This window comes from Mytilus trossulus, chromosome 11, assembly GCF_036588685.1.
Source record: "Mytilus trossulus isolate FHL-02 chromosome 11, PNRI_Mtr1.1.1.hap1, whole genome shotgun sequence".
Taxonomy (NCBI): Eukaryota; Metazoa; Mollusca; class Bivalvia; order Mytilida; family Mytilidae; genus Mytilus; species Mytilus trossulus.
The window spans coordinates 15,403,454-15,431,316 of record NC_086383.1 but is presented as its reverse complement, the minus strand read 5'-3'; the positions used below and the strand labels follow the sequence as shown (position 1 = coordinate 15,431,316).

At 30.5% G+C, this 27,863-nt stretch overlaps 2 protein-coding genes and 1 long non-coding RNA gene across 5 annotated transcripts in view; 2 read left to right on the top strand and 1 right to left on the bottom strand.

Moving 5' to 3' along the window:
* The window catches only part of LOC134690777 (uncharacterized), a 30,889-nt gene extending 25,447 nt beyond the window's left edge, over positions 1-5,442 (bottom strand). Inside the window, exon 1 of the mRNA XM_063550823.1 lies at positions 5,081-5,442. Within this exon, the coding sequence (XP_063406893.1) occupies positions 5,081-5,407 (327 nt within the window). The 5' untranslated portion in view covers positions 5,408-5,442. The remainder of the gene's footprint in view (positions 1-5,080) is intronic.
* LOC134690776 (E3 SUMO-protein ligase ZBED1-like) lies at positions 1,268-3,128 on the top strand. Its single transcript, XM_063550822.1, has 2 exons — positions 1,268-1,998; positions 2,494-3,128. The coding sequence occupies exons 1-2, from the start codon at positions 1,864-1,866 to the stop codon at positions 2,911-2,913; spliced, it is 555 nt and encodes a 184-aa protein (XP_063406892.1). The 5' UTR covers positions 1,268-1,863; the 3' UTR covers positions 2,914-3,128.
* Positions 5,443-15,167: 9,725 nt separating the features above from the next.
* LOC134690775 (uncharacterized) lies at positions 15,168-18,497 on the top strand. 3 transcript variants are annotated; one of them, XR_010102023.1, is made up of 3 exons: positions 15,168-15,698; positions 17,339-17,447; positions 17,929-18,497. It is a non-coding gene; the product is annotated as an uncharacterized LOC134690775 (long non-coding RNA). The 3 variants fall into 3 exon arrangements; XR_010102021.1 differs by lacking the exon at positions 15,168-15,698 and adding an exon at positions 15,756-15,929; XR_010102022.1 differs by lacking the exon at positions 15,168-15,698 and adding an exon at positions 16,445-16,538.
* Positions 18,498-27,863: the final 9,366 nt, after the last annotated feature.

Here is a 27,863-nt window from a genome sequence, read left to right as displayed (position 1 = left end):
GGAAGATGTGGTATGAGTGCCAATGAAACATTTAAGTAACAATTTATAAAAGTAAACCATTATAAGCCAATTTATGGCCTTCAACACGGAGCTTGGCTCACACCGAACAGCAAGCTATAAAGAGCCCCCAAAAAATACTAGTGTAAAATCATTTTAATGGGAAAAACAAAGGTCTAATTTATATCAAAACGAGAAGCATGGTTGAGCCGTTAAAGGAAATGGATAATAACATACAGACAAACAAAATCTAGGCATTTTTTTATATATTTAATGTGAAATGACAATGAGAATGATGGTCGTAGTATGAACGTAGTCAGGTCGTAAGAAGAGTGTGATGAGGACGGCAAGGGCGTGCTAGAATCGTTCTTTGGTCGTAGTCGTAGTTGAAGCGTAGTTGGGTCGCGGTGAGAACGTGATGGTCGTAGTGAGGTCGTAATAAAGTCGCTGTGAGATCGTAGCGCAGTCTCTCCGAATAGAATCACGCTCTCGCTACGATGGTACAGCGACCTTTGCGATCTTACTACGATCTTAGTGCGCACTCACTACGCTTCTACTACGACCTGATTTCGCCACGACCGCACCACGATTGTTTTGAACATGTTCAAAGTTTGCCACGCTCATCAAAATCTTGAAGACCTCACAACGACCGTGATACGACCTTACTGCGATCTACACAATCGTACCACGATCATCTAAATTTGCATTTTTTTCACAGATCCTAGTGACGTTACGCACGGCAATACCGTGTAATCAACCAGTCCACACTTATAAATAGCTTTTCTATAAAATGATAACAGTGAAGTTATATAAAACGTATATCCATAGACTAGACAGGTATATACTATTCCGAAAAAACTACAAGTCATTTTATCATATTTTACTAGAGTCTAAAATAAGGACAACATATTGACAAAACATCAAAAATATTCATGTCAGACGTAACAAACTATACGCATAATAACTTTAGAAGGGGTATTTGTGTTCTTCAATATAGTGTTATATCCACGAAAATTCGATAGAATGATATGCTTTATATATAAAATATAACAATATTACTGAATATGCGTTCCTGTTACGACCAACGCTATTTATTGGAAAAAACAAATAGTGTTCATTATGGTCAGATTTTGGAAAATGTTAAGTTATCAAAATTTGTAGGTTTAAAAATATAAGATCATATGATATTTCGTTTGTGTAAATTATGCTAACAAAAGTACATACACAGACCATATCAAAATCGAATTTTCGCAGCACTCACACCCAGGCATGGGGTAATCGTAATCAGTAATCGTAATCAGCTGTAATCGATTACATTTTGTCATGTAATCACATGTAATCAGTAATCATTCATTTTCTGATTACAAGTAATCGGAATGTAATCGATTACATTGCAAAAAACAGGTGTAATCATGATTACTTTTAGATTACTTTTAGATTACATTTATATGATTACTTGATGATTACAAATTTTAGAGACATATTTTTTTTTTTAAATAAATCATGCTGGCACATTAAACTTAGGTTTACAATGTTTTACATTGTCCAATTGTCATTGATCTTTATTACTGTTTGAAAAAGTTTTGTATAACTATGGTTAAGATTTGAGATTGATTTAAGATTTAAACTATTTAATTAGAAAAAAGTGAAACATGTTTATTTTCTATACTTCAGTGATCACACTGGTTTAAACTAGAATTTTCTTAGTATTAACTCTTGCATTGAAATCTACTCACTAGTTATTTTCACTCTTTTTATTGGATATTTAAATTTTCTTTGTTGAAAGATTTTATTTATATTATAAGTCTATAACTAAGCTTTTATCTTTAATTTTTGAATTGGATGTTATGTTGAAATTTATATAAAATGTCTGCTTTGAAACACTTTGTGTTTCCCGATCATGAACCAAATTCTGGGACTGTGAAGGCAAAGTGCAAATATTGTCCAACATACATCTCTGGCAATGCCAAAATAACATCAAACTTTGTGACACATTTAAAGGTAAGTTAGTTTAAATAATTATTGAAATGTTGAAATATTATCATGATTATTATCATTTCTTGAGAGACCAAAATTTAGAGCAAGGGTATCAGGTCTACAATTTGTACTTTATAAATATTACAATATTTTATGTTTTCATTGCTTCAAACATTTATATAAACTTTGAAAATACTTCCAATTTTTAGTTTACACAAAATGTTTTTTTTTAAATGTTCAATATTAAAATATGTTATATAATTGTGCATGTAATTAATATTAGCAATTCATAACATTATTTAATAATGCAATTAACACAACACATTTTTATTACACCTATTGATTGTCATAAAATTTTAAATGGGGATTAACACCTGTAAAAACATGTATACATGTCAATTATGTCCTCAGGTCAAACACAATAAGACTACAATGTACTTGATCATTAATTAGTCACTGTCTGTTTAATTCTTTTTATAAATAATAAATAAATAACCATGTTTTTGTTTTCTTTTACAGAGAAAGCACAGAGACATTTTCATTCAAAGTAAATCTGAGGATGGTACACAAATATCGCAAACAAATATAAGCAACTTTACAAAATCTACATCAGTTTCAAAATACTCTGCCAATGATGCTTCTCAAATGCAGATTACAGATGCTTTGGTTTCATTTGTAGCTGGAAATTTAACACCACTCTCAGTTGTAGAGAGTCCTGAATTCAAGACCTTTGTCGAATCATTGAATCCAAAATATCAACTTCCTAGCAGGAAACATCTTTCTACCAAACTATTACATCAGAAAGCAAGCAATATTCAATCAAATATAAAGGAAAAATTACGCTCAGCAGAAAGTGTGTGTCTGACTATCGATTTATGGTCTAATCGTCAGATGAAGGGATTCTTAGTATCACTTTACTTAACTTGTATATATTTATGATATTAAAAAAATTCTATAGATTTAGTTTGTTGATGTTATGTAAAATATACAATGTAATCATAAGTAATCACAAGTAATCATGATTACAATGGAGAAAAGTAATCTAATGTAATCAATTACATTTGAAATTGGGTGTAATCATAATGTAATCGATTACATAAAATAAGCAAAGTAATTGTAATGTAATCGATTACATTTCAAAGTAATCGACCCCATCCCTGCTCACACCACATATGTAGGATTTTGCCGCTTTTTACAAATTGTCATTTGCGACGTTATTTATTGAAAATTTAGATTTGTTGCATGCTAAATAGTGCTTTTCCGTAATTGTACTTTAACTTTACAAAACAACCACATACTTTTTGATAATTTGCGTAGTCAAAACGACTTCGTTTTAAAAGAAATGAAATGTCTTGCAAGTTTGTCCACTGGACGATTTTCATACGTTTTCAACGTTGTCGATTCGGTGTACGTTATTTATGGTGGATCATCTGTATATATATCCTCAGATAGAATTTTCTCGATAGTCAGTTACTATCAACAAGACCACAAAGTATAAAAAAAAATCCGGTGACTGGGGTTGTTTGTTTAGATGAGGTTCTTAAATTGTGAAAAAGTTTTGTATCACGAGAGGATAAAAAATCATCTTTTTCAAATTTTCATATTTGGGAAGCGGAAACTGCGATTTTTTTTTTATTTCTTTGCAATAAAATTCATATGCATAGAACTTAAAAGTGAAAATAAAATTGGGCATGAAGCGTGGCTATATACCTATTCGTATCATACAAAGCTTGTAAACATATGAGATGAATTATAATTAACCTTTTTTTTCTGACAATCTTTTTATTTCTTAATCTAATTGTTCCGTTATTAAAGAAAGCAAAGAGAATTTTATAAGCCAGACCCGTTTAATTTGTAATTCCCGACAATTTTTTTTATATTAAAGCAAAAAATATATCTTCCTATTTTTCGAATCTAAATGGGGAAACATTGCATTTTATTACGTTTTATGTCAATTGGTCTCTGGAAGACAGTTGTCTCATTGGCACTCATCATACCGCAAATATCTTATAATTTCATATAGGCTTATGCAATTTCCAAATAAAATGTACGATATATTTTGTTGTTTGTTGCTTACGTTACTTTCAGTGGGAAATATTTCATGCCTATTCACTACAACCAAACATTAAAAAGTATCCATATAGATGTGCAAAACAAAAATTGCAAGCGAAATAAAAAAATAATCTCAAATAATCATTAATCGCCGTAAAACGTAAACATTTGACGTTACCATTTGAGACGCAATATCGTGCTTAACGTCAGTGCGATCGTGGCCTAGTGGGACTGTGGTATAATGGGGCTATGAGTTATTAGTTTTAAACCTTAAGACGAGTGATAATAGGCTGGATCAGGAAGACCTCTGCCATTCTTTTTTTAGATGAGGCACCAAATGGTATTTTATTTTATCTATTTTTCAATTTTTATTCCAAGCATGAGTTAAGAGAACTTATTGCCAATTTCCAACCGCATCATTTCTGTTTAACTACTTGTTTATTCCGTATAAACAAATAATTTTGAGAAATCAGAAATGAAAACAGGTACCAAGAAGTCGAAACAAAAACACTTTCGTTTCTTGTAAATATATAAAATAAAAAAAAATCCTTAGTTATAATAAATATTATCTATAAGACTCGTATAGGAATCGAAATATCATATTTGACACCAAAATGTTCTTAAAGTAGAATTTCTTTGATAAGATTACATTAAATATTACCGTCATTTGAAGTATTTTGTGTTGATGGCATATCTTCGGTGAGATAATGTTGATTTTCTAAATGTTTTTACATTCGGAACGATAAAAATCATGATACATTGTTGAATACTCTACAGTGACATCAACATACATGTATCTATATATTTTTTTCCTATTTGGTTTGTTCTCTGGTTGACGTAAAACTGATATTTCCTTTTATTCATAGTATTTATGGCAGGAGCCCGATTTTATTATACGAAAACATATTTATTTAAATGTTACCAAATTACTTTATATATACCCGTTGAATTTTAAATTTAATAACCAAAAAAAACAACATTACTCGGGAATATAGGATTTTTTGGTGTGTCTAGCATTCATTTATGCATGCCCTTATTCGAATTTTAGACTCACCCCTCTGTAATGATGAACTTCAACGTAGACATAACCACTTTCATTTTGAAGATAGCTTTCCGAAACATACATTGGTTTCAAATTATTAAGTTCACATCTAAGAGAAGCTCTGTTATAGTTGTAAGAATGGCATCGTGTTCGCCGGATACATTTTTGGAAGCATGCCCTTGGTGATATGTTTTCAAATGTACGATAAGCAAATCCACGCAACTTTACATTTCGCTTATCTGGATTTATCCGGAAAGTTCCTGCTGATGTACATTGCTCAGCAGAGATTTGCAGGATTTGACTAAGTAACAGCAGTCCTTGGTAAATACTAACATGCATTTTCTACAATCACGATTCTAGTGGAGTCCTCTCAAATCGTCAACTATTTAAACCGTACCTGAATATGAATATATATTTCAAGTGAGAGTCTGTGATATAAAACAATTACTTGCAATTCGCGTTGCCATATGCAGTTAAAATCACAATTAAACCTTTTGTGTTTTAGTGCAACAATATCCAAAAGAATAAACAATTCACACAAAACGAAATATGTATACAACAAATATCAATACTCTATGACGTCAAATGACACAAATGAATGAGTTTGCTGTCCATCATTTGTTTGTATTGTTTAAACTCATACATACACAACAAACTACTTTATTTCTTTGCGTTTTTGGTTCCAACACAAACAATCATATTTACGTTTGGTTTCGTCGTGTTGTTTAAATCAGTTAAAAGTCTAATTCGGTAGGTCGTGGAAGAAAGAAAGTGACCATTGGAACAGATCCATCGTTATCGTTGAAAAGTAAATTCCGAATGATTAAGATAGTGTGAGGTATATAAAAGAACGCAATTTATCAAAATAAAAGATTTATATTTGTATATGTTTAAATCATGTAAATGATCATACACGTTAAAAAAAAAGTCGGAAAATTCTTATTTTATACAATTTATGTGTTGTCTCTAAGTCCTATATATTAATACATTTTCCGTATTTAACAGATAAAAAAAACAACAACAAATATATTAGACGAAATCCAAGGTTCAAGATTTTTTCATACTAGAGCGTAATGTCGACGTCTGATACAAAATTTTGATATATTTTTTTTTGTTTGTTTTAGTATTATAGATGGACTTGCGGCTTAATTAAGACACTGTTATTCGGTTGTTGCGGTTTATTATTGTTTATCATATATTTAGTACAAAATACAGCTATTTTGTATATCTAATAAAGGTTCTTTTTTCCAGTCTGTATCACCTACCCTGTATCGCATACCCCGTATCGCATGACTAAACCCGTATCGCATACCCCGTATCGCATGGTAAAATCCGTATCGCATACCTTTTTTTTTTTTTTTTTTTTTTTTAAACTGAAGTCAGTTTATTTTGGTTTTTTTTGCTTAAGAATTTTTGTTCTAACAATAGGTCATTTTTTTAATGACATCACGAACATCAAGTTTTTTATATTGTATGTGACGTCACGAACATCAAGTTTTTACAAAAAAAATTTTGGCACACTAAATGCAACTATAAAAAATACAAAACACTCAAATATATACAAAAATAAACAAAATATTTTCAAAACAACAGATTGTAAGGTAACCTAGGTGCTTCGTATAAATAATTGAGCAGTTATTTTAAAGCTTTGAAACAAGACAAAAGCAGAACAGAAGGTAACCCATTGCTATGGATCAGAAAACAGTTCATATAATATAAAACTCTTCTGTTGAAATATATGATAAAGCGTATAATACATGGCAAAATCCGTATCACATGCCGTATCACCCTCGACCAATATCATCCCTCGGGCCTAAAGGCCCTCGGGCTGATATTGATGTCTCGGGATGATACGACATATGATACGGATTTTGCCATGTATTATTCTCTATATATTATATACGTTTTTTTCGATTATTGTTAGTTTTCTTGCTTGAATTGTTTAACATTTGTATTTTTAGGGCCTTTTAATGTTTGCTACATTCATACATTGATTTTTGCTCATTATTGAAGGCCGTACGGTGACAATTAGTTGTTTGCTTCTATGTCATCAGGTCCCTAAGTGGGGAGTTATCTCATTGGCAATCTTACCAATACATTTTATTTTGATAATATAAGTTATTTAGCAGCACACATTAACAAAAATAAAGTTAATTTACATGATTACTTGTAAGCCTTCATGGATTGTTATAAGTATTGAACATATTGGAAATAGGCTAATCTTCCAGATCAGGAAAAGAAATTCAATTGGACAATTTCTTAAATGATAAACAGACCGTCACGTTTTACAGTAAATATTACACTAGAAGCATGAGAGAAGCAGGGTTCTATGAAACCCTTCACGATTTTTCTTTTTACAATAATGCTATTTGAACGCTTTTGGAAAAAACATGTCAAGTAATAATCTAACAACATAATTAACACAGTATCAGAGTACTGTAAATTCAGAAATTATTGCGATGGTTTATTATTGCGAAAAATTCAAAGTTGCTTTATTCACAATAATATTAACTAGCATTTTGAATTTTGAAATGAGTTAAAAAGGATTTTTTTAAATAACGCGAAAATTAAAATCGTATTTTGGGTTAAAATGACAAAATCACAGTAATGAATAAATGCAAGCAATAATTTCCTCATTTACAGTATTACATAAAACAGCTTAGTAATTCCATAGACAAGGAATATGCTTACTAATGCACCGAACCAAATGACGTAAGCAGTGGACAATTAAACACAACTCGGTGAACGTATTTAATCATGTTAAAAGACTGAAATATCATTATTGCCTAGTCGAAAGCCTTTGTAAAACATTTATTACTATTGCATCATACTAAGCTTTTGTTGAAAATAGCTCGTCAAAAGAGTTTTGTAATAGTCACATACATCATGATAGCAAATCAATTTACGTTTATTAATATTTGAACACATAGGTAAACAAAATACTAATGCATCATGTGCTTGCAAAGTACTTTGTTTAAAAACAAGAGAAAAGAAGTCTAAAATCCAATATCATCTGAATATATGATTATGTCGTATCCATATGTATGATCTGGGAATTATTTTGAAATAAGAAACATTATATCTATTTGTGTAATTCAAAATTAGTTGTTCTTTGCTATAAAACAGTAGCTATAGTGCCTCACAAGATTTTGTGAGTTAGACGAAAATGACATTAAAACGATCGTATTGACTTTTATGTCCGAAAATAGGCAGATTGGACATAATTATTTTAACTTTATTTAATGACTCCTTTAGTTTGGGATTAATTGTAAGTAATATATTTCAATGAGACTAAACTTGAAATGATTTTTTTTGTTAAGATAAACAATAATGTTACCTGGCGTATCTGTGCGTAAAATAAATATTGGAATTTCTCTTCGAAAAATTACTTGTTTAATGGAATAAAAATATGTAAACTTTCTCATTTTTCTCCGAAAAAGGCTTTAAAAAAATTATTTATTTACTGTGTATACGGAAAATTTTGTGAAAATAGAAGAAGTGGCTATTCTTACCTTTCATACCTTTACTTTCATTGATAAAACATATTACATCCCAGCTCCTTTGTTCTAACAGGGTCGAACTGAGTCGGATCACCCCTACCAGACCACCCCAGTTTGAGTTTCTTTGTTATGCATGCTTTCATTTGTTCTGTAACATTTTGGCGGGAATGTCAAATCCACTATAAAACTTATAATTAATTATACGGAAAAGACTATCTATCAAAATTCACGTAGAAAAAAATCAGTGTATATGCTGGGATTCGAACTCAAGACCTTTAGCATATCACCCACGACACATACCACTACATCAGGATGACTGGATACGAACAAATAGTAATTTGACAAGATCCTTTTTATAAGTGCGGCGAGTCGTCAGACCTTTATTCAGTGGGGTTAAAACCTTTTTCGTTAATAAATGAGTTTTCAGACTGATTGGTCAATTTGATTTTACACTTTTTCAAAAGTTGGGTGAATCGGTAAACAAGAGTAGGGTGATTTGTTTATAAAGTGGCGATAGAGTGTGGGTCGATTGACAAGTCGGGCGATTTGACATTGTTTGATATCTACTCATCGTGTGTGTGGGTCATACAGGATATACATTATATAGTTACATATAAAATATACTGTAATGGTTGTGTGGCGTTCTAAACTTGATTTTATGAATTGTAAATGATTTTTCGTGTAATCTGAAACAGCTGGGATGTTAAAAAGTTATCCCACTCGGACTTGGTGTGTCAGTGTTAGATCACCCTCTGAACTCCGGCCATCGGGGTGATCTTACACTGACAAACCGCGTCCTTGTGGGATAACTATTAAATATAGACTCGTCCAGTGTCCAGCTTGAAGGTCATTTAATCAAGTTACTGTATACATTCATGCACGTTCTGATTTAATCAATAGTCATGTATGAAAAGCATAAACATTTTGAAGGTAAACTAATAATAACTGAATCCAATTAAATTGCGTAAGATTCAGTAATAACATTTTGCCGCGTTTCAACGAATAGTGGGAAACATTTGTATTAACGATGCTTATGAATTTTCGAATTTAGTCACGTGAAAATTTCTAGCTGTCTGAGTTATCAGCAATATGAATATATTGTTTTGTTTTAATATAGCCTATGTATTGAGGGGGAAAAGGTTAAGATAATACTTACTTTCTAGCTGTCTTGGTTATCGGCAATATAAATATATTGTTTTGTGTTGTTATAGCCTATGTATTCAGGGGAGCAAGCTTAAGGTAATACCAAATTAATGACAGGTCCACATCATAACAAGTAAAAGGGTTAAACTGGGTAGGTAGAAAATATCAGTTATTTTAAATTCATTATTTTTCAATAACGAACAAAAAATTGGTCAACCAAACATTTTGCTTTAATTTCATAAACATGTCGTTCTATATTAGTATAGTTTTTTTTATCTTTCATTTGCGTATTTAAAGCAATAGAAAGTTTGGTCTTCAAAGGTCTACATTATTATTGACTTTATACAGACAATTTGGTCTTTTAAAACATTAAATGTTTCAAAAATAATACGTGACCACAAAGTAAAATAATTTCTCAAAACAATGAAAAAAAAATCATTCTGATTGGTATGGTTGTATTGCCATGAAGTGCGTTGAAATGATCATAGGTTTAGCAAACATCGAATCACATCACAAAATGTTATCACATAGTTATGCTTGAAAGAATTAATTAATTAAAATACTATTTTGAAGTTAGTATGCCATAGAACTGTAAAGCGGGTGTAACTTTTCATGATTATGGGACAACAAAGTATTGCAGTAAACAGTTGTGAAAATTGACAAACAAGTGTTTTCATGGTTAAATGATTGCTTTTCCTGCATGAAGTCATCTTTATTGATTATATATTAGATTCAATGCAAAGGTACATTTAACAAAGAAACAGGCTGGTAACAACCGTTGCCGGAAAGTTTGTATACAGTAATAGTCAGGTGAGTTCCGAGGCGATAACCGAGGACTTTGACCTGACAACGAGTGCAGACAAACTATACGGCAGTTGTTACCTTTGTTTTGTATATGACTTGTACGACGCTTCAAGAAATAATTCGAAGCTGTACATTTTTCATTAAGAAGAGGTATCAAAATTAAACAGATTATAAACTTAAATGACCATATACTGATTATTTAATGAATAGCTATTATTTATTTTGAATTTATTGAATCGTAGTATTAACTTGTTGACTCTTCACATTAAATTATCCGCGATAAATGGTTCAATTAATTCAAAATAAATTATTGCCATTCATTAAAAATAAATTTCTATCAAAAATGAGGCTGAAAGAACTTTTTATAATATTTATATTAATAACAATAACAATGTACACAACTGCTTTATTGATTGAATTTAATAATGAAAGTCTTTGCGATCAATATTTTAATACCTTTATTACATTTCTAAGCATAATAATGATCCATGTTAATAGGTCATGATAATGTGAATCTGCAAGATAAAAATGTTTTCGGTCGTACAAAAACATATTAATACACTTATGTGATCCGAAATAGACAGTAAAGTTACCGTGTCGTATGAATCCACAGATTAATATCAGTTTAAAAACAAATAACTGAGCAAAACAAACCGAAAGGTACATCTTATACTCTTCGGTCAGCAGGTCGTGTTCTGATGTTGCACCAGTCGCGTTATTGGTTCAAGTACACACAAATTTATAAATTTAATTGAGTAGGTCACATTCGAGGAAAAGAAAATGGGTTATTTCCTTATATGCGGTATGTACTATTGAGGAGAATAGAACTTGATTAATGGTGCACGCATGCTAATATTCCATGAGGTACGAAATTGTCAAGGTACGAAATGGTCAGGGTACGAAATGGTTTTCGTCACGGTACTAAATGGGGTACGAAATTGTCAAGGTACGAAATGGTCAGGGTACGAAATCGTTTTCGTCACGGTACTCCATGGGGTACGAAATGGTATGGTAACAAAAATGACTATGATTCCCCTTTTTAATATGCTATCACCTTATAAAAACTTGTTGGTGTCTATGTGAAATTCATTATCAACACACAACTCTTTTTTGTTGGCGTCTTTATTTCATTAATTTATATACTTGAAAGAATTTTGTTATCAGTTGTTATGTATGTTAACACAGTTTTGTCTGATGGATCTCAATATTCTTGATACGTTTACCTGGTGTGTATGGTTACCTACCCAATTTTAAATTATAAACTGTCAATCCACAATTATCTGCATACTAGGAAAATGTCTATTCCATCGCATACATATAACTGGTTTTTTATTCGTTTAATCTGGTTGGAATTTGAATGTTTCATCGATAAGGGCTTCTCCTTGGACATAATGATGGAATTCGATACGGTTTTTTTTTCATGAAATATTTTACAATAATTGACACATGTCCATCGTCAAAGAGTAAACATATAGCGTTCTTTAATCAGCTACCCAATATCAAGGAAATAATGTTCGGAAAATAAAGCTCTTGTAGTAAGTTTTACGTATCAGCTCGGAAGAATATACTCAATGTTAGGGCCCTATCGGAATGTTGCTTTTAAACATTGAAAAAGTATTCCTAATTGATGTATTGTCTGACACTCAGACCAATCAATGTGTTCGTAGATTGTAGATGTTTTTGTGTTCTGTTAAACTGTTCCTTTTAAAATTGTTATACGATGATAACTGATGTTCCCATATTTTGACTTCTTTATTAGTTGTGACTGTTTATTTAACGCATCATGTATATATAACGGAATTTGATGAGACTGTTATCAAAGTGAGAAGGATATCGTTATAGAACCAGGTTTAATCCCCCATTTTCTACATTTGAAAATGCCTGTACCAAGTCAGGAATATGACAGTTCTTGTCCATTCGTTTTTGATGCGTTTTGTTATTTGATTTGGCCATGTGATTATGGACTTTTCAAATTGATTTTCCTCTGAGTTCAGTATTTTTGTGATTTTACTTTTTAATTTTTTTAATCACCCCTTTAATTGTTCTGAACCGATTCCGAATTTCTAGACATCTGTGTATAGTGGTGTTTTGTCAAACGCGTATACAAAACTGCATAGTAAAAGTGGAACAGTTTTATTCGTAAAAGGAGTTCCTATTTGAAATTGCATGGTCAATATTTACAGAATTGCAACCTATAGTGTTCTGTATTATATGTTGATACTGTTTATTGTCTTGTCGTCAGCTTGATTTCATTGCAATGGTGTTGACTATTTTTTTTAAATTTGTTTTGTTATTGACCCTGAAAAATCTGTTCTAAGAAAATAAGAGTTGTATTGTCTAATAATGGAATGACAAAAGAAGGTACGCCTTGAAAAATGATTGAATGGAACTGATATAAAGTTATGACAGTTTGTAATACATGTAACTTTCTCAAAGCCCATACACGAAACATTCAGCCCTCATCACTTGGAATTCATCTTTGTTTTAAATCTGTTTTGCGTTTCATAGGTTCTTATATTTAATTAAGATTGAGTGCGGTGTTTCCATAAATAACATTGAGAATAAAAATGGCGAATGTGGCAAGATACAACAACCCGACCATAGAACAGACGACCGCCGAAGACCATCAATCGGTGTTTAATGCAGCGAGAAACTCCCGCAGCCGAAGTCGTCTTTCAGTTGGCTCCTTAACAAATATGTAGACTAGTTCAGTGTTAATGGACGTAATACTTAACTCCGAATTTTACACAAGGAACTAAAATTTAAAATCATAAGACTAACAAAGGTCAGATGTTCCTGATTTGGGACAGGCGCAACAATTGCGGCGGGATTAACAGTGTTTTTGAGATCTCAAACATCTATTCAAAGCATATGTCTTATATGTAGATGCTTGATTTCGTTACCATAGATATTTTCAATTTTGAACATTGCATGATGACATGATACTAGAGAGTATTTGGTGATCAAGTGAAAATATATATATCAAAATTCTATAAATATTTAATAGGGTACAAATTTGCCAAAAATTAATTATAAAAAATAATACATGTATTATATACAATTTCGATTTGCATCTAATGAACACACACATTATTACAGTTTGGGAACCACTAATAATTCCTTTAAAAGACGATTGGTACATCAACTACAATATAGGCAAATACTTTGAAATTATATTTGTTCCATATATTTTGTGTCGTTCTTAAGCACATACAAAACAAAACTAAGAAGTCGTCTCTTTTTTGCTTAAAACACTATTTTGTCTTAAATTTCCTTTCTAGATGCTTGATTTCAATTTCAATAAATACACACTGATGGTAATACATAAACCTAAAATATTATTCATCAACTATTATAATATTCAATATATCTTATATTAGCTTATTGTTATTAATTTAACATAAACATTAATAAATAAACTAAAAATATTGATTATCAAATAATTAATATTCAATATATCTTATAATAGCTAATTGATATTAATCTAAATTAGACAGTTGATAAAACATACAACATATTATATAGTTATATGTAGTCCAAATCACATGGCAAATCAATTACATTTTTTTCAAATAATTGAAATTGGTAAAACTGTTGAAAGAATATTGATAAATGTCTAAAAACAGACCAGCACAACGACTTAAAACAAGCTACTGTTTTTGTAAAGGTAGTTTTTTCTGATGAACTCAGGAAAAATTAAGGTTATACTTGAGAAAAAAAAAATTAAACTGTAGAAATCGCATAAATTTTGCAATTGTTTAGTTTAAGTACAGCTTAGTTAAAAAAAAATAAAGAATATAAGTCACCGACGAGTTAAAAAAAATGTTTCTTTAATGGCAAAATATGACTTTTTTGCACCAAAGGGAGATCATCAGGAGCTGTATCAATGATATAAACATAAAGCATGTGGAGAAAACGAATCGATTGTGTGTGTACTTTTTGTACCGTATCATAAAGTAACAACTGCATGTTCTAGATTAATAAATAAAATTTGTAATGTAAAAAAAATCTGAAATATTTGTATAATTTTTTTAAATTATAAGAAGGTAATGACATGAATGATATTCCATTACTCTGTTTAAATATTTGTAAAGCTTTAAACAGTTTAGGTTTAATAAATTTATATTAACAGCGTCAGGAACTGGAATAATTGATTAATAGTTTATCATGCAAACATTTTGTTCATGATCAAGTCTGTATACGTGTGAGTAAACCTTATTTAACGTAAGAACGTAAGAGGCAAATTGAAAATAAAGAGTGTAAACGTTTACATGTCTTAGGTCATCATAAGAACACAACATACATCATTCCCAATAGAAAGAACATTTTAAAATATAGTGTTCGACACACAAATTGTTTCAAATAAGAAAATAATCTTTAAGTTTAAACACAACATGTTAATACAACAATATTGGTTTAAGCATCTCAGCACCCTTCCCAAAATGAACGAAGGTTACAATACGAAAATTTAAAATTAATCAGTTATTTAAGAGGCAATGCCAGAGAAAACCAGGCAGAACTTGGAAATTTTGTTCAACAGCCTTTTTGAGATAAATGTGTTTTTGTAATGTATCCACCTTGTTTTGTTGGGAAATGACATTTTAAAAAGTCATATTGGGTTATTATGCATAAAAAAAATGAATTTAATTTTTCAGTAAATTTGACTGCTTATATAGGGAAATAGGGGTATTAATTTCTCAACAAAAACAGCCTACAATATAACAATTGATATATATTCTAAAAGATGACCATGAATACAGCAGGAAATGATAATAACATCTTTGGTATCTGTTGATATGTAAATGTTCTAATGCAGTAAACTGTCAGGAAACAGCAGTTTATTTTCGTCTTTTTGGTGTTTAGACATACCAAAAGTGATGCTCTTCAATTTAAAAACCGATAAAGGTTGTAACCAGCTGGTAATGTTTTGACAGAGAAATGAACTTCTGTTGTATATTTGTATACATAATTGAACATTTTGATAAGATTTAAGAAAAGTACATAACTTTGTGGTGTTCGGGAAACTTATTTCCCTCACCAGGAGATTGTTGCATACATGTACGGGTGATCACTTCCAGACAGAGGTAGTTACAATATCTGTACGGGAATGAAGATTATTTATAAGACTGAAATTATTGTATTATTTGCTGGAAATGTGGAATATGAGGAATTTAAAGCCATTCGTGAATAGTTTTTGATGATTCAGCTGGACAAATGCTGGAAATTATACAGTTGTATCCCACCTTAAAACAGACTCAGTACATGGTATATCATGGACACCAAAAGCAAACTATAAAGATCTAAATGCCATAATTTTGTGCATCTTGAAAACTGGAAAGGCGGATCACTTTAAAGCAGATGATAGTGATAGTGTTTAAAAGAATTCTTTGCAACAGTTATACCAGTTGGAACAGGTAATAGTTTAAATTATGAAAGTTTTAAATTACTTCTCGGATAAATCATGTGGCCCGTTCAATAATTTTAATACATCCCCCCTTTCCCTCATATTTTTAGTTACAATGTGAAATTATTCTCTGCAAATGTATGATCTGTGCTGAAAGCAATTTTATTCAATTCTATTCATCATGTTTAAACATTATTTGAATAGGATAATAATTTAAAATAAAAAAAAAACAAAAAAACTACATGTATCAGACTCAAAAGTTACATAAAAAAAGAAGATTTGGTTATTATCATGATGATTGCCAATGAGAAAATCACATGTACAACTATCCTCCATATACAAAACAGACCATACATGTCTGTCACCTTATTTATTACTTATTATCATTAATATGTACATGTCAGTAAGGTATGTTCATGTGCAAAAATAAATGTACATGTAGGCTAAATGCGACTACATGTACAACTGAATACATTTGCATGTACATGTACATGTAGAATAGATAAATGTATAAAAAAGATGTGGCATGAGTGTCAATGATAGATCATGATACAACTCTCCATCCAAGTCACAATTTATAAAAGTAAAGACAATCCTACAGTTATCAGGATAGTCATATGTACATGTATGTTTATGTCAGATATACATGTAAACAGTAAGCTTAATTTGTTAAAAATCAGGAACGTCAAATTTAAATTTTCTGTAATTTTGATTGCTACATATACAGTTTACCTATATTTTATGACATATGAAAGACACACATATATTGAAAAGTGGTTATCATGATTACATATATATTTATTTATAAAAATAAAACTTGTATATCAAATCTTAAGATAATTAGATTCTTAATCCACTATTTAGATGGGAACTTTTGGGACAGCAATACCTTTGTATCATAAAATTGTTGTTTATTGTCCTTCGTGTCCTTAGAAAATAAATTAGACATGTGATATATACATGATACAATTGCAAGGATTTCAAACTTTTAACATTTAGTTCAAAACTGAAAAAAATATTTTAAAATTAGCACATTTTGAGATCTTGTCATTAGAATTTAGATACATTTGTACATGTACATGTGTGATCCTGAAACGCATAACATATATAAGGTTAATTTGACTCAAATATATCAAGTAAAGTTGTTTAGTAATAAGTTAATCTCAATTTACCTTTCTGCTTTAAAGTGTTCATTTAGATCATTTTATACATTAACCTGTCCATTTAAAAATAGAATTAATCATACAAAAAAGTCTTGTAACTTTGAATGTTTTAATGTAGTAAGATGCTAACAGCTCATTATATATTTTCCACTGGTTCTTAAGATAAGAAAATAACTAATTTGATTTTAAATACAATTTTCCAAATTCAATTCAAAGAATAATTGATCACCTTATAATCTGGTATTTCTTTAAACAGATAAAAGATACATCAGATGACAGACTTACATATAGAGGAGCCTATAATTAGAGAAATGGATCAACTTGATTTTGAAGTTAACCTACTGCATTAATATGAAAATTCATAAGTGAGTACCAGTATCTCTTAAAGTACATTTTTTACGTGTTTATCTATATTTTGATAAAGTACCATATGAGATAAAGTATGTGAAATCTTAAATCCTGTAAATAAACTAGACATTACATCAGTACATAATGTAAATCAGAATAAGAATGCATAACAAATGAATTGTTAAACATTTTAATATGACCAGTGTCAGCTTAATTTAATAACAAATAAAACACAGATGACACACACATAAAAATTAATGAGACCAAGTGTGTATTTTCCAGATATGCAAGAAGGGTTTTAATCTCTCACTACAAATGTATTTGAAGTCCTGAATGTGAAATCTTCTAAAAAATTATACTAAACTTCAAATATGTGTACTTGAATATATGTATATAATATTAAAATTCATCTTATTTAATATAATTAATTTAAAACATTTTCAAGCAAAAAACTGATGTATAAATGTATAGCTTGACTATTCCTTCATTTGTTTTCAGGTGACTGAGCTTAAAGAAAATCACACATGAAACTGTAACCAGTTTGGGAGACTCATACAACAGAACATTTCAATACCTATTAAGATTTTTATGTATATGTTTGACTTTTGGTAATATTTTGGAAGTTACTTTAGTAATTGAGAGACCTCAATGTTGAAAATGACAATTTTGATAGAGGACAATTTTAAGAATATCAACTTAGTTGTTTATGAATCTTTATCTTTTAAAATATTACTGGGTGTCTGAAAGAATATTTCAAAATTTTCTGAAACTATTTAGATATTTATCATGTTTCATGTGTTTATATAGGCAAATATTTATACATGTCATTTATGTTATGCAAGGGTTTATATGAATTTCTAAAAAGATGTATATATATTTGTTGATAAAATAAGTTCCAAATTATTACAGAGTAACAGAAAATGGGATCAATTTATATTAAAACAAATCTGTTATAAGGGAATGAAAAGTCAAAAATTGTATTTTTTAAAATAATTGTGTTAACATTGTTGTGCTATTTAGAAATATGTACACAAAAAAAAAACTTTAATATAAGTATCAATGTAGTATGCCCTTGTTATTTTTTGTTTTGTGCAGTACATGCATTTGAATCTTGATCAAAATTTATGGATTGAATTACTAAACAGAATAAACTAATTGTTATGTTAACACTGTTGCTAAGTATATGTCACATTTAATCAGGCCAAGTTATCCGTCTTATTAACAAAGGAGGTTTGATATGATTGCCAATTTCAAGGCTACATGTACCTATCACAGTTCTCTTTAGGCCATAATCATTGTGATGTATGCAAATAATTCTCTGTTGTCATATTCTGACTTTTATACAAACCAAGTGATGAAGATAAAGGGTGCTTCTAATTCCAAAGGTTTTGAAGAAAATGCTATGGAACACAATAAAAATCAGAAGATGTAGTATAACAGTGGCGGGTCCAGAAATTTTCATAAGGGGGGCCAACTGACTGACCTAAGGGGGCCCACTCCAGTCACGCTTCAGTGATTCCCTATATGACCCCCCCTGCCCCCCTAAATCCGCCTCTGCATAATTGTAATCAGACAACTCTTCATTAAGAGACCATACAATGTAAAAGTTTATAGTAATAGGTACAGCCTTCAATAAAGAATTAAACCACTCTGCATAATCATATTTGATTTTGCATAAACAAATAGCATGCTTATTTATAGATTTTGTCACTATCAATTATATACTTGCATGTACTCATGTATTCATGTGGTGTCTGTCCTTGATTTGAAATCCCCCCCCCCCCCAAAAAAAAAAAAAATAAATAATTATAAATGGAAAAGATCCATGGTGATGATGGTCATGCCAGTTGGGAGTTCAGAATATATAAGGTTGAGAAATAAGGATCTAATCATTTATTATTCGACCGCAAACAATTTTTGGGAATGTATAATGGTATGATGTCGTCATTGTTGTTGTCTGAAGTCACATTGGTTTTCCGGACAGTACCTTCAGTTTAAATTAATGGATATCTATGAAATTTTGTTAAAAGGTTCAATTCCCTTAAAGGAAGGTTTGGATAAATTTGGGGATGATGGTCCTTGGAACACAACAGATTGTCTTGAGGTGCTGCACACATGTGCCAAATATCGAAAGATTTTGTCAAAGGGCAAACAGATAATGCTCCCGACACAAAATTGTAAACAAAAGTCATCTTTTAACTTTGAGGTCAAAGGTCAAAGTACAGCAAAAAATTGTAATATAGGTATCTGTGGCATTGACTTATGATCTATATGCCAATTCAGTGAGAATTTTCTTGCATCTTCCAACTAAGTACTTTCATGGTGAAAATTTAAACAAAAAAGGCCTACAGGAAATGAATAGTGTACATTTTATGCTTGCTATGGTAACCAAAGGAACAAAGTAACGACAAGACTACAACTTTTTTCTTTATTTTTTTTCATCAAAAACTCACTAAAACATGATAAATACAATAAAGATGCAAAAGTGTATGGTATTTTGCCACTTAATCCATGTAATACCATTTTGGTTTGCCAAAGCATAATTTCTCAATATTACAATTTTCCTTATTTTTACTGAATTGTTTTAAAAAGAGCAAAAAAGATACCAAAAATTGTACTTTCATTATTTTTATGCCCCACCTACGATAGTGCCTCCGTTCGTCTGTCCGTCCGTCTGTCCCGCTTCAGGTTAAAGTTTTTGGTCAAGGTAGTTTTTGATGAAGATGAAGTCCAATCAACTTGAAACTTAGTAACATGTGCCCTATGATATGTTTTTTCTAATTTAAATGCCAAATTAGAGTTTTGACCCCAATTTTACGGTTCACTGAACATGGAAAATGATAGTGCAAATTTCAGGTTAAAGTTTTTGGTCAAGGTAGTTATTGATAAAGTAATCAACTTGAAACTGTTCAGAAATTGGGCATTTTGCACGAGACTGTCTTAACGAATCCAAATGTTCCTTCTGCAAAAAAAGCGGTCATGTCCGTAATGATTGCGCTGATTTTAAACACCATACTATGATTAAGTCTTATGGTAATTATGCTAGCGAAATTCTCGAAGGTAGAGAAGCTCAAGAAAACGACAAAAATGAAAGTCAGTCCATCAACCCATTAGTGGCAACAAACCATCTACAAACACCTAACACATACTACACCAAATCAAAGGGAACAAATGTAATGTTGGGAGCTTCAAATAGTTTGAGAGTTGGTAAATTTGAGGACAATTTAATATTAGCCTCTATAAATGGTGCCACTCTAGAAAAAATAGATGAGTCTTTGGGTGCGGCTTTTGAAAATCATCGTGTGAAAAGCAATGGCTCAAATGTAGGCAAGGTCATCATCAGCTTAGGTTGTAATGACTTGAGTAGAAACAAGCACGACAGTGATCAGGTGAATGTGTACGCAACACAGGCTATTGTCAAAGTTAAACAAGCATTTCCGAATGCAGATATTGGTGTGTGTGGTATTATTCCAAGAAAAGGTAACAGTAACCACATTCACACAGTCAATGAAACAGCTACACATATTAATAAATTCTTGGAAAAATTGTGTCTCAAAGATGAAATGCTGACCTATATTGATGTAGAAAATATCTTCATAAAAAATGGAAACGTGGTTAAGGCGTATTACGATAAAACAGATGCTAGTGGAGTTCACATCACAATTGAAGGGGCCCAAACAATTCGTGTCAAACTACGTGAATTTCTTCACCCTAAGATGTCACCAAACCAGAACACTCCTCGTCCTTGTGACACCAAGCGCAAACTTAGTAACATATCGCTGACGCCAATGTCTGCAGAGAAAGACAGTAAGCAAAGTAAACCAGGTTCCCCAGATGATTATGAGTAACAATACACAAACCGAAATTTGCTATTTGCTACTTTTTATGTAAACAAAATAAAAAAAAAATCAACCCGAAAATGTTATATGTACATATGTTTTATTCTACTGATTTGCAGCTTTTGAATTGTTATTTTAGATTATTTTTCTATCTATTGTACTTCAAACTGTATCGATGTATCTGTATTGTTATTATTGTAGGTGGACACTTTGAAATGTGTTCACCAAATGTGTATTGTTATAATTGGTCAATGACTCGTAAAATTGAAAGTAAACTTAAAACGGTGGCCTTGACCGTGACTTTCAATAAATCAATGAGACATAGCGGTGTTAAAATGTAGATCAAATCGTGAACTTTAAAAAAAAAACAAACACTAAAGAATGTCGATCCAAATCATAACTTTGAATGTAAACGGCTTACGTGATAAAAAGAAACGTAATTTAGTTTTCAATTGGTTAGCCAACAAAAAATATGATTTAATTTGTCTACAAGAAACACATTGCACAGTAAATGATGTAACGAAATGGCAAAATGAATGGAAGTTAAATGGGGGCAATAAAAGTGTTTGGAATTGCGGAACTAGTGATTCTCGTGGTGTCTCTATTTTGCAAACAAAACATTGTCCGGGCGAAGTCGTGTTTGATAATATTAACCCGCAAAACAGTCGAATAATAAAATGTAGTATCAAAACGGAAAGTGCGATTTATCATATTTCAAATATATATGCCAACAATAGTGGCGTCGAGAGGAAACGGCTTTTTGAATCGTTTCATAATTTTTTTGGTAATTTTACAGACGATAGTGTAGACCATTATAATATTTTGGTAGGGGATTTTAACTGTACTCTTGACAAAACAATTGATAGAAATCCCTCCCATAATCGTGATGATATAGGTACAAAGGAATTACTTTTTTTATTGTCACAATATGATCTAACAGATATTTGGAGAGACAGATATCCAAAAGATAAACGGTATACGTTTCAGAGAGGAAATTCAAAGTCTAGAATAGACTATATCTTTTGTGATAAAAGTCTGTCAAATAAAGTTTACAATGCTGGTATCGCGCATTGTCCTTTTAGCGATCATGATCTTGTGTCATTCAAATTAAAACTTGATGAAATACAAAGAGGTCCGGGTATATGGATAATGAATATAAATACTATAAAAAGTGAAGAATTTAATAATGCATTTAAAATTTGGTGGCAAACCTGGAAAACTGAAAAAAGTAGGTTCGAAAAAATTCAAGATTGGTGGGATGTAACAAAATCACAAATAAAAAAGTTAACAATGGAAGTAAGTAAAATATTAAACAAAAATTCTCAAAAAAGTTATATTATTAACCTTGAAAAGAAATTAGAAAAGCTTAAATTAAATAGTACTACTTCTGGGGAAATTGAAAATAAGATATCAGAAATAGAATTACTAATTAAAAATTACTATGAGAACAAATCAGAGGCGTCTAAAATAAGGGCGCGTGTAAAATGGGCGGAAGAAGGGGAAAAATCGTCGAGCTACTTCTTCAACCTCGAAAAACAAAACGGAAAAAATAAATTATGGAGTCGAATTAAAACAGACAATGGACATTTTAAATATAATATAGACGAAATACTAAATGAACAAGTTAAATTCTACTCAAATTTATTTAGCTCCGAGGGATGGAATTTGGAAAGTGCTAAAGATTTAACCAGTCACATCGAAAATAAACTAAACGATGACGACAAAAAAATACTTGACCGTGATATTACCGCGGAGGAAATAATGAAAGTTCTAAAAATTATAAAATCAAATAAATCCCCAGGGGAGGACGGGATCATATCTGAATTTTATGTAATATTTTGGAATATCATACAAGAAGAATTTTGTACGTTATTGCAAGAAATATTTAATGACAAAACATTGTCGGATTCGCAATATAAAGGAGTTTTAACATTATTATTTAAGGGCGGGGAACGGGAAAATATACGAAACTGGCGCCCTCTTACACTACTGAATTGCGATTATAAAATTATAGCTAAAATACTAGCTGAAAGATTAAAAATAGTCCTTCCTAAGCTTATACATCCCGACCAAAAAGGGTTTGTAAAAGGTAGACACATAACGGAAGCGAATAGAATGATACAGGATATCATAAAATATATTGATGATGAAGATGAAGAGGGTATAATTGTCTTTTTAGACCAACAAAAGGCCTTTGATAGGATGGAATGGGGATGGCTAGACTTCGTTATGAAGGAATTTAATTTTGGGGACAATTTTCGTGGTTGGGTTCAAATGCTATTAAAAAGTGCAAAGACTTGTATTAAAACAAATGGCTACGTCTCAAAATATTTTTCAATTTCTAGATCAGCCAGACAGGGGTGTCCTATAGCCCCCTTTTTATATATATTACAGGCAGAGCCCTTGGCCTGTGCAATAAGGGCAGAAAAAGACATTCAAGGCATTATATTGCCTGGGGAAGAAAATGGGGAGCTAATAGAAACCAAATTAAACATGTTTGCAGACGACACCCAATTATTTAATAAAAATGAAAGTTCTGTAAAAAAATCCTTTGAAATATTAGACAAATATGAAAAGGCATCGGGTTCTAAAATTAATTACGAAAAAACTAAGGGAATAAATATTGGCGCAAATAAACGCAGACGACCTACTTTTAAAAAGATAAGCTGGACAACAGATAACATAAAAACATTAGGTATTCACCATGGTTATAACATTGACAATGACAAAATTTGGAAATCAATATTAGAAAAAGTACAAAATTGTGTACACGTCTGGAAAAGTCGAAAATTGACTTACTCTGGAAAAGTCCTTATTGTTAAAAATTTAATTATATCAGTATGTGGTTATGAGTTAGAAATAAGAGGTATACCCGAAAAATACAAAAAAGAATTGAATAAGATAATATGGAATTTTATTTGGGATGGGAAAGTGAATCAAGTAGACCGGAAGGTTTGTTGTTTAGATGTTAAAAAGGGGGGCATGGGAATGGTAAATTTAGATAGTTGGATAGAAAGTAAATATATCAAATCTTTATATTCGATATTACATAAGCCATTATCTAGTTGGAATGCAATAGGTAAATTTTGGTTAAAAAAATGTGATAAGAAATTTGAGGATGAACTATTTCTGTGTAAATGTTCTGACCTTTCAGGTCTTGAAATAAAAAACATACCACATTATTACAGAAGCGCTTTACAATCGTGGTCAAAACTGACAAAGATCACACAGAGTATATTTAACGTAATGAAAGTAAAGAAACAGCGATTATTTGGAAACTCAAATATTTTATTTCAGGGCAAACCTTTATTTTATTCTTCCTTTTCAAGAAGTCAGATCAAAACTCTTGGTGATATATGGGACGATAATAACAAAGAATTTAAATCGTGCAATGAAATATATAGACAATTAAAAGATAAACGTAATTGTATTTCGGAATATTCACGAATTAAAAGTTCCATACCACAAACATTCATGCAGATTTTAAAAAATAACGATGATCAACCTGCTTTAAAAAGCAACAAAATAAAAATTTCTGAAAACCTTGAATTTTTAAATCCAGACAATAAAATCATTAATATCAAGGATTTGACATTAAAATATGTTCAATTAAACATTAACATAATTGAGACCCCTAAGTGTCAAACAAAATGGGAAAATTTGTATAGCGAGTATATAAATTGGGAAAAAATTTGGCTAAATCTAAGTAAAATGAATATTAATAGAAAAGTTAAAGAATTTCAATGGAAATGTATACACAGGATTATATATACAGAAAACAGACTGAAAATAATGCGCATGTCAAATGGAAAATGTCACTTATGTGATGAAATTAATAATATTGAAACTCTTGAGCATTTATTTTATCAATGTAACAATGTTAAACCATTGATAGAAACGGTTGTTAGAAATTTACAACTTTGTAACTTTATAAACGACGAGGTTCTCGTTGAAAAGGATATTTTATTAGGAATTTGTACAGAGAATTCGAGTAATTTCATTGTTAATGCAATAATACTTTATTTCAAATGGGCTATTTGGAAAATACGTAATAAATGCAAATTCGATAACATTAAACTGAATGTGCAGTCTGTACAGGTTATGCTAAAAATGCACATGAAAAACGAATTAAAATTTCTTCTGCTACGCTCGGATATAAAGTATATATGCAAAACGAAAATTAAACTCTTTATCGAAAATTTTTAGGAAGATGTACTTAGTTCAACTGCTCTAAACGAAAGGTGTGTTCGATTCCATATATACGTATCTTATTGTATATTGTGTATAAAGTAGTGAACACTATGTTATTATAACAGAAAGAAAAAAACAGTATCCTTTATTGTAATTATTATTTGAATCTATGTCTGTGCATATTAGTTACATAAGTAAATTACCACATATATTATCCTTCGTAATACATTTGTACTCACCACATGTGCTTTATCCTTTTTTATAATCCATATATATATATATATTAAAGAATACTTTCAAATTCTGTTCAATCACATCAAAATTCTTCAAGTCAAACAATAACTTACTTTCGCAATCAAATTTTAATGTATTTCCAGTTTAAATCAACACATGTTTTGTTCAGTGAACCGGATATACGATAGTGATGTTATGTATACAGTGATCCTATCAGGTGGGAAAATCAATTGTAATTAAATATAATTATGTATGTAAAACTATTGTATAAACTCATTTGATATTTTCCCTGGTCAAGTGAGGATGTTAAAAAACAGGGGCCCCTAAGTATGCAACCTGGGCTACTTAGGTATTTATATAACAGGAAATGATTGAATAAAATAATTGTTATCGTTAAAAAAAAAAAAAAAAAAAAAAAAAAAAAACTTGAAACTTAGTGTACATGTTCCCTTTGATAACATCACTATAATTTGAATGCCGAATTAGAGAATTTATTCCAATTTCATTCCAATTTCACGGTCCACTAAACATAGAAAATGATAGTGCGAGTGGGGCATCCGTGTACTGTGGACACATTCTTGTTTTAAACCAACATAGTACTAGACTTCCATATCAGTAGTAATTCATAAATGTTGTTTTCCTCTGGTGATGGATAATTGAAAACGGTTAGAAACTGGCTTTTCTTAAATTTTCTCAATTTTTCTTATTTTAGCATTTTTTTACCTTTTTTTTTTTTAAATCAAAAAGATACCAAAAATTTCATTTTCATCATTTTTCACACCAAAATAGTACTAGACTTGCATATAGGTAGTTTATTCATTAGTGTTGTTTTCCTCTGGTGATGGATAAATGAAAACGGTCAAAAAACGGCTTTTCTCAAATTTTCTCAATTTTCCCTATTTTAGCATTTTTTTACCTTATTTCTTGAAAAAAATCAAAAAGATACCAAAAATTTTATTCTTATTATTTTTTACACCAACATAGTACAAGACTTCCATACAGGTAGTTAAGTCATTTAGGCTGTTTTTCTCCAATGATTGATCATTGAAAACGGTTAGAAACTGGCATTTCTCAATTTTCCTTATTTTAGCATTTTTTTAACTAATTTTTTGAAAAAAATCAAAAAGATACCAAAAATTTTATTTCCATTATTTTTTACACCAACATAGTTCTAAACTTCCATATAGGTAGTTTAGTCATAAGGGCTGTTTTTTTCCAATGATGGTTTATTGAAAACGGTTAGAAACTGGCATTTCTCAATTTTCTCAATTTTCCTTATTTTAGCATTTTTTTACCTTATTTTTGGAAAAAAATTAAAAAGATACCAAAAATTTTATTTTTATTATTTTTTACACCAACATAGTACTAGACTTCCATATAGGTAGTTTTGTCATAAGTATTGTTTTTCTCTGATGACGGATAATTGAAAACAGTAAGAAACTGGCCTTTTCCCCATACATTTCAATGGAAAATAGCGGTTTGAGCCCTTATATTGAATTTCATTAAAAAAAATGTCAAATTCACAAAAAATTGAAAAAAAATTATATATTCCCAGTCAGTATGTTATACTGAAAGGGAAAAATATAAGTTTGACCAAATTAATTTTTTTTAGTTGAACAGTCCTGCCTGGTTTTCTCTGGCATTGCCTCTTAAGACGATAGTCTTATCGCGACCAAATCTAATAAAAAGATGGATATATATATTATATATATATATTCTTTATGCTTTGAAAATATTAAAACTAAACACAAGTTTTCAAGGAATCAATGCAGCACTTTCAGCTGTTTAAACAGTGTTAAAATAATTAGATAAATAAAGACTCATATTTTCTTCACTTAACTTTTTTCTCATTTGAATCGTGATATAACAGTGTCGGAGGTCCTAGTTTCATATACTTATGTTTTAGTTTTGATAATCGAATTACATCATTAGGAAGTGACTACAGTAACCTCTTTTTTCCTATAATTCAATATCTGCAACTGTAGCAAGTTCTGCAACCATTTAATCAGTTTTTTAAACATCACAACCGTTTGTTATTGTTCTATCGTTTCATTTCCTATTGTACAAATTTACATGCAGTTGTCAGATGTGCCTGTCCCTTATACCAAGGAATATTTACATATTTTTTTCCTCTGTCTGTAACGGATTTATTCAACAAATCCCCATAAT

Coding starts and splice junctions, on each gene's coding strand:
- LOC134690776 (XM_063550822.1), top strand. CDS start 1,864: ATGTCTGCTTTGAAACACTTTGTGTTTCCCGATCATGAACCAAATTCT. Junction 1,999..2,493: donor ACTTTGTGACACATTTAAAG/GTAAGTTAGTTT, acceptor TTTCTTTTACAG/AGAAAGCACAGAGACATTTT.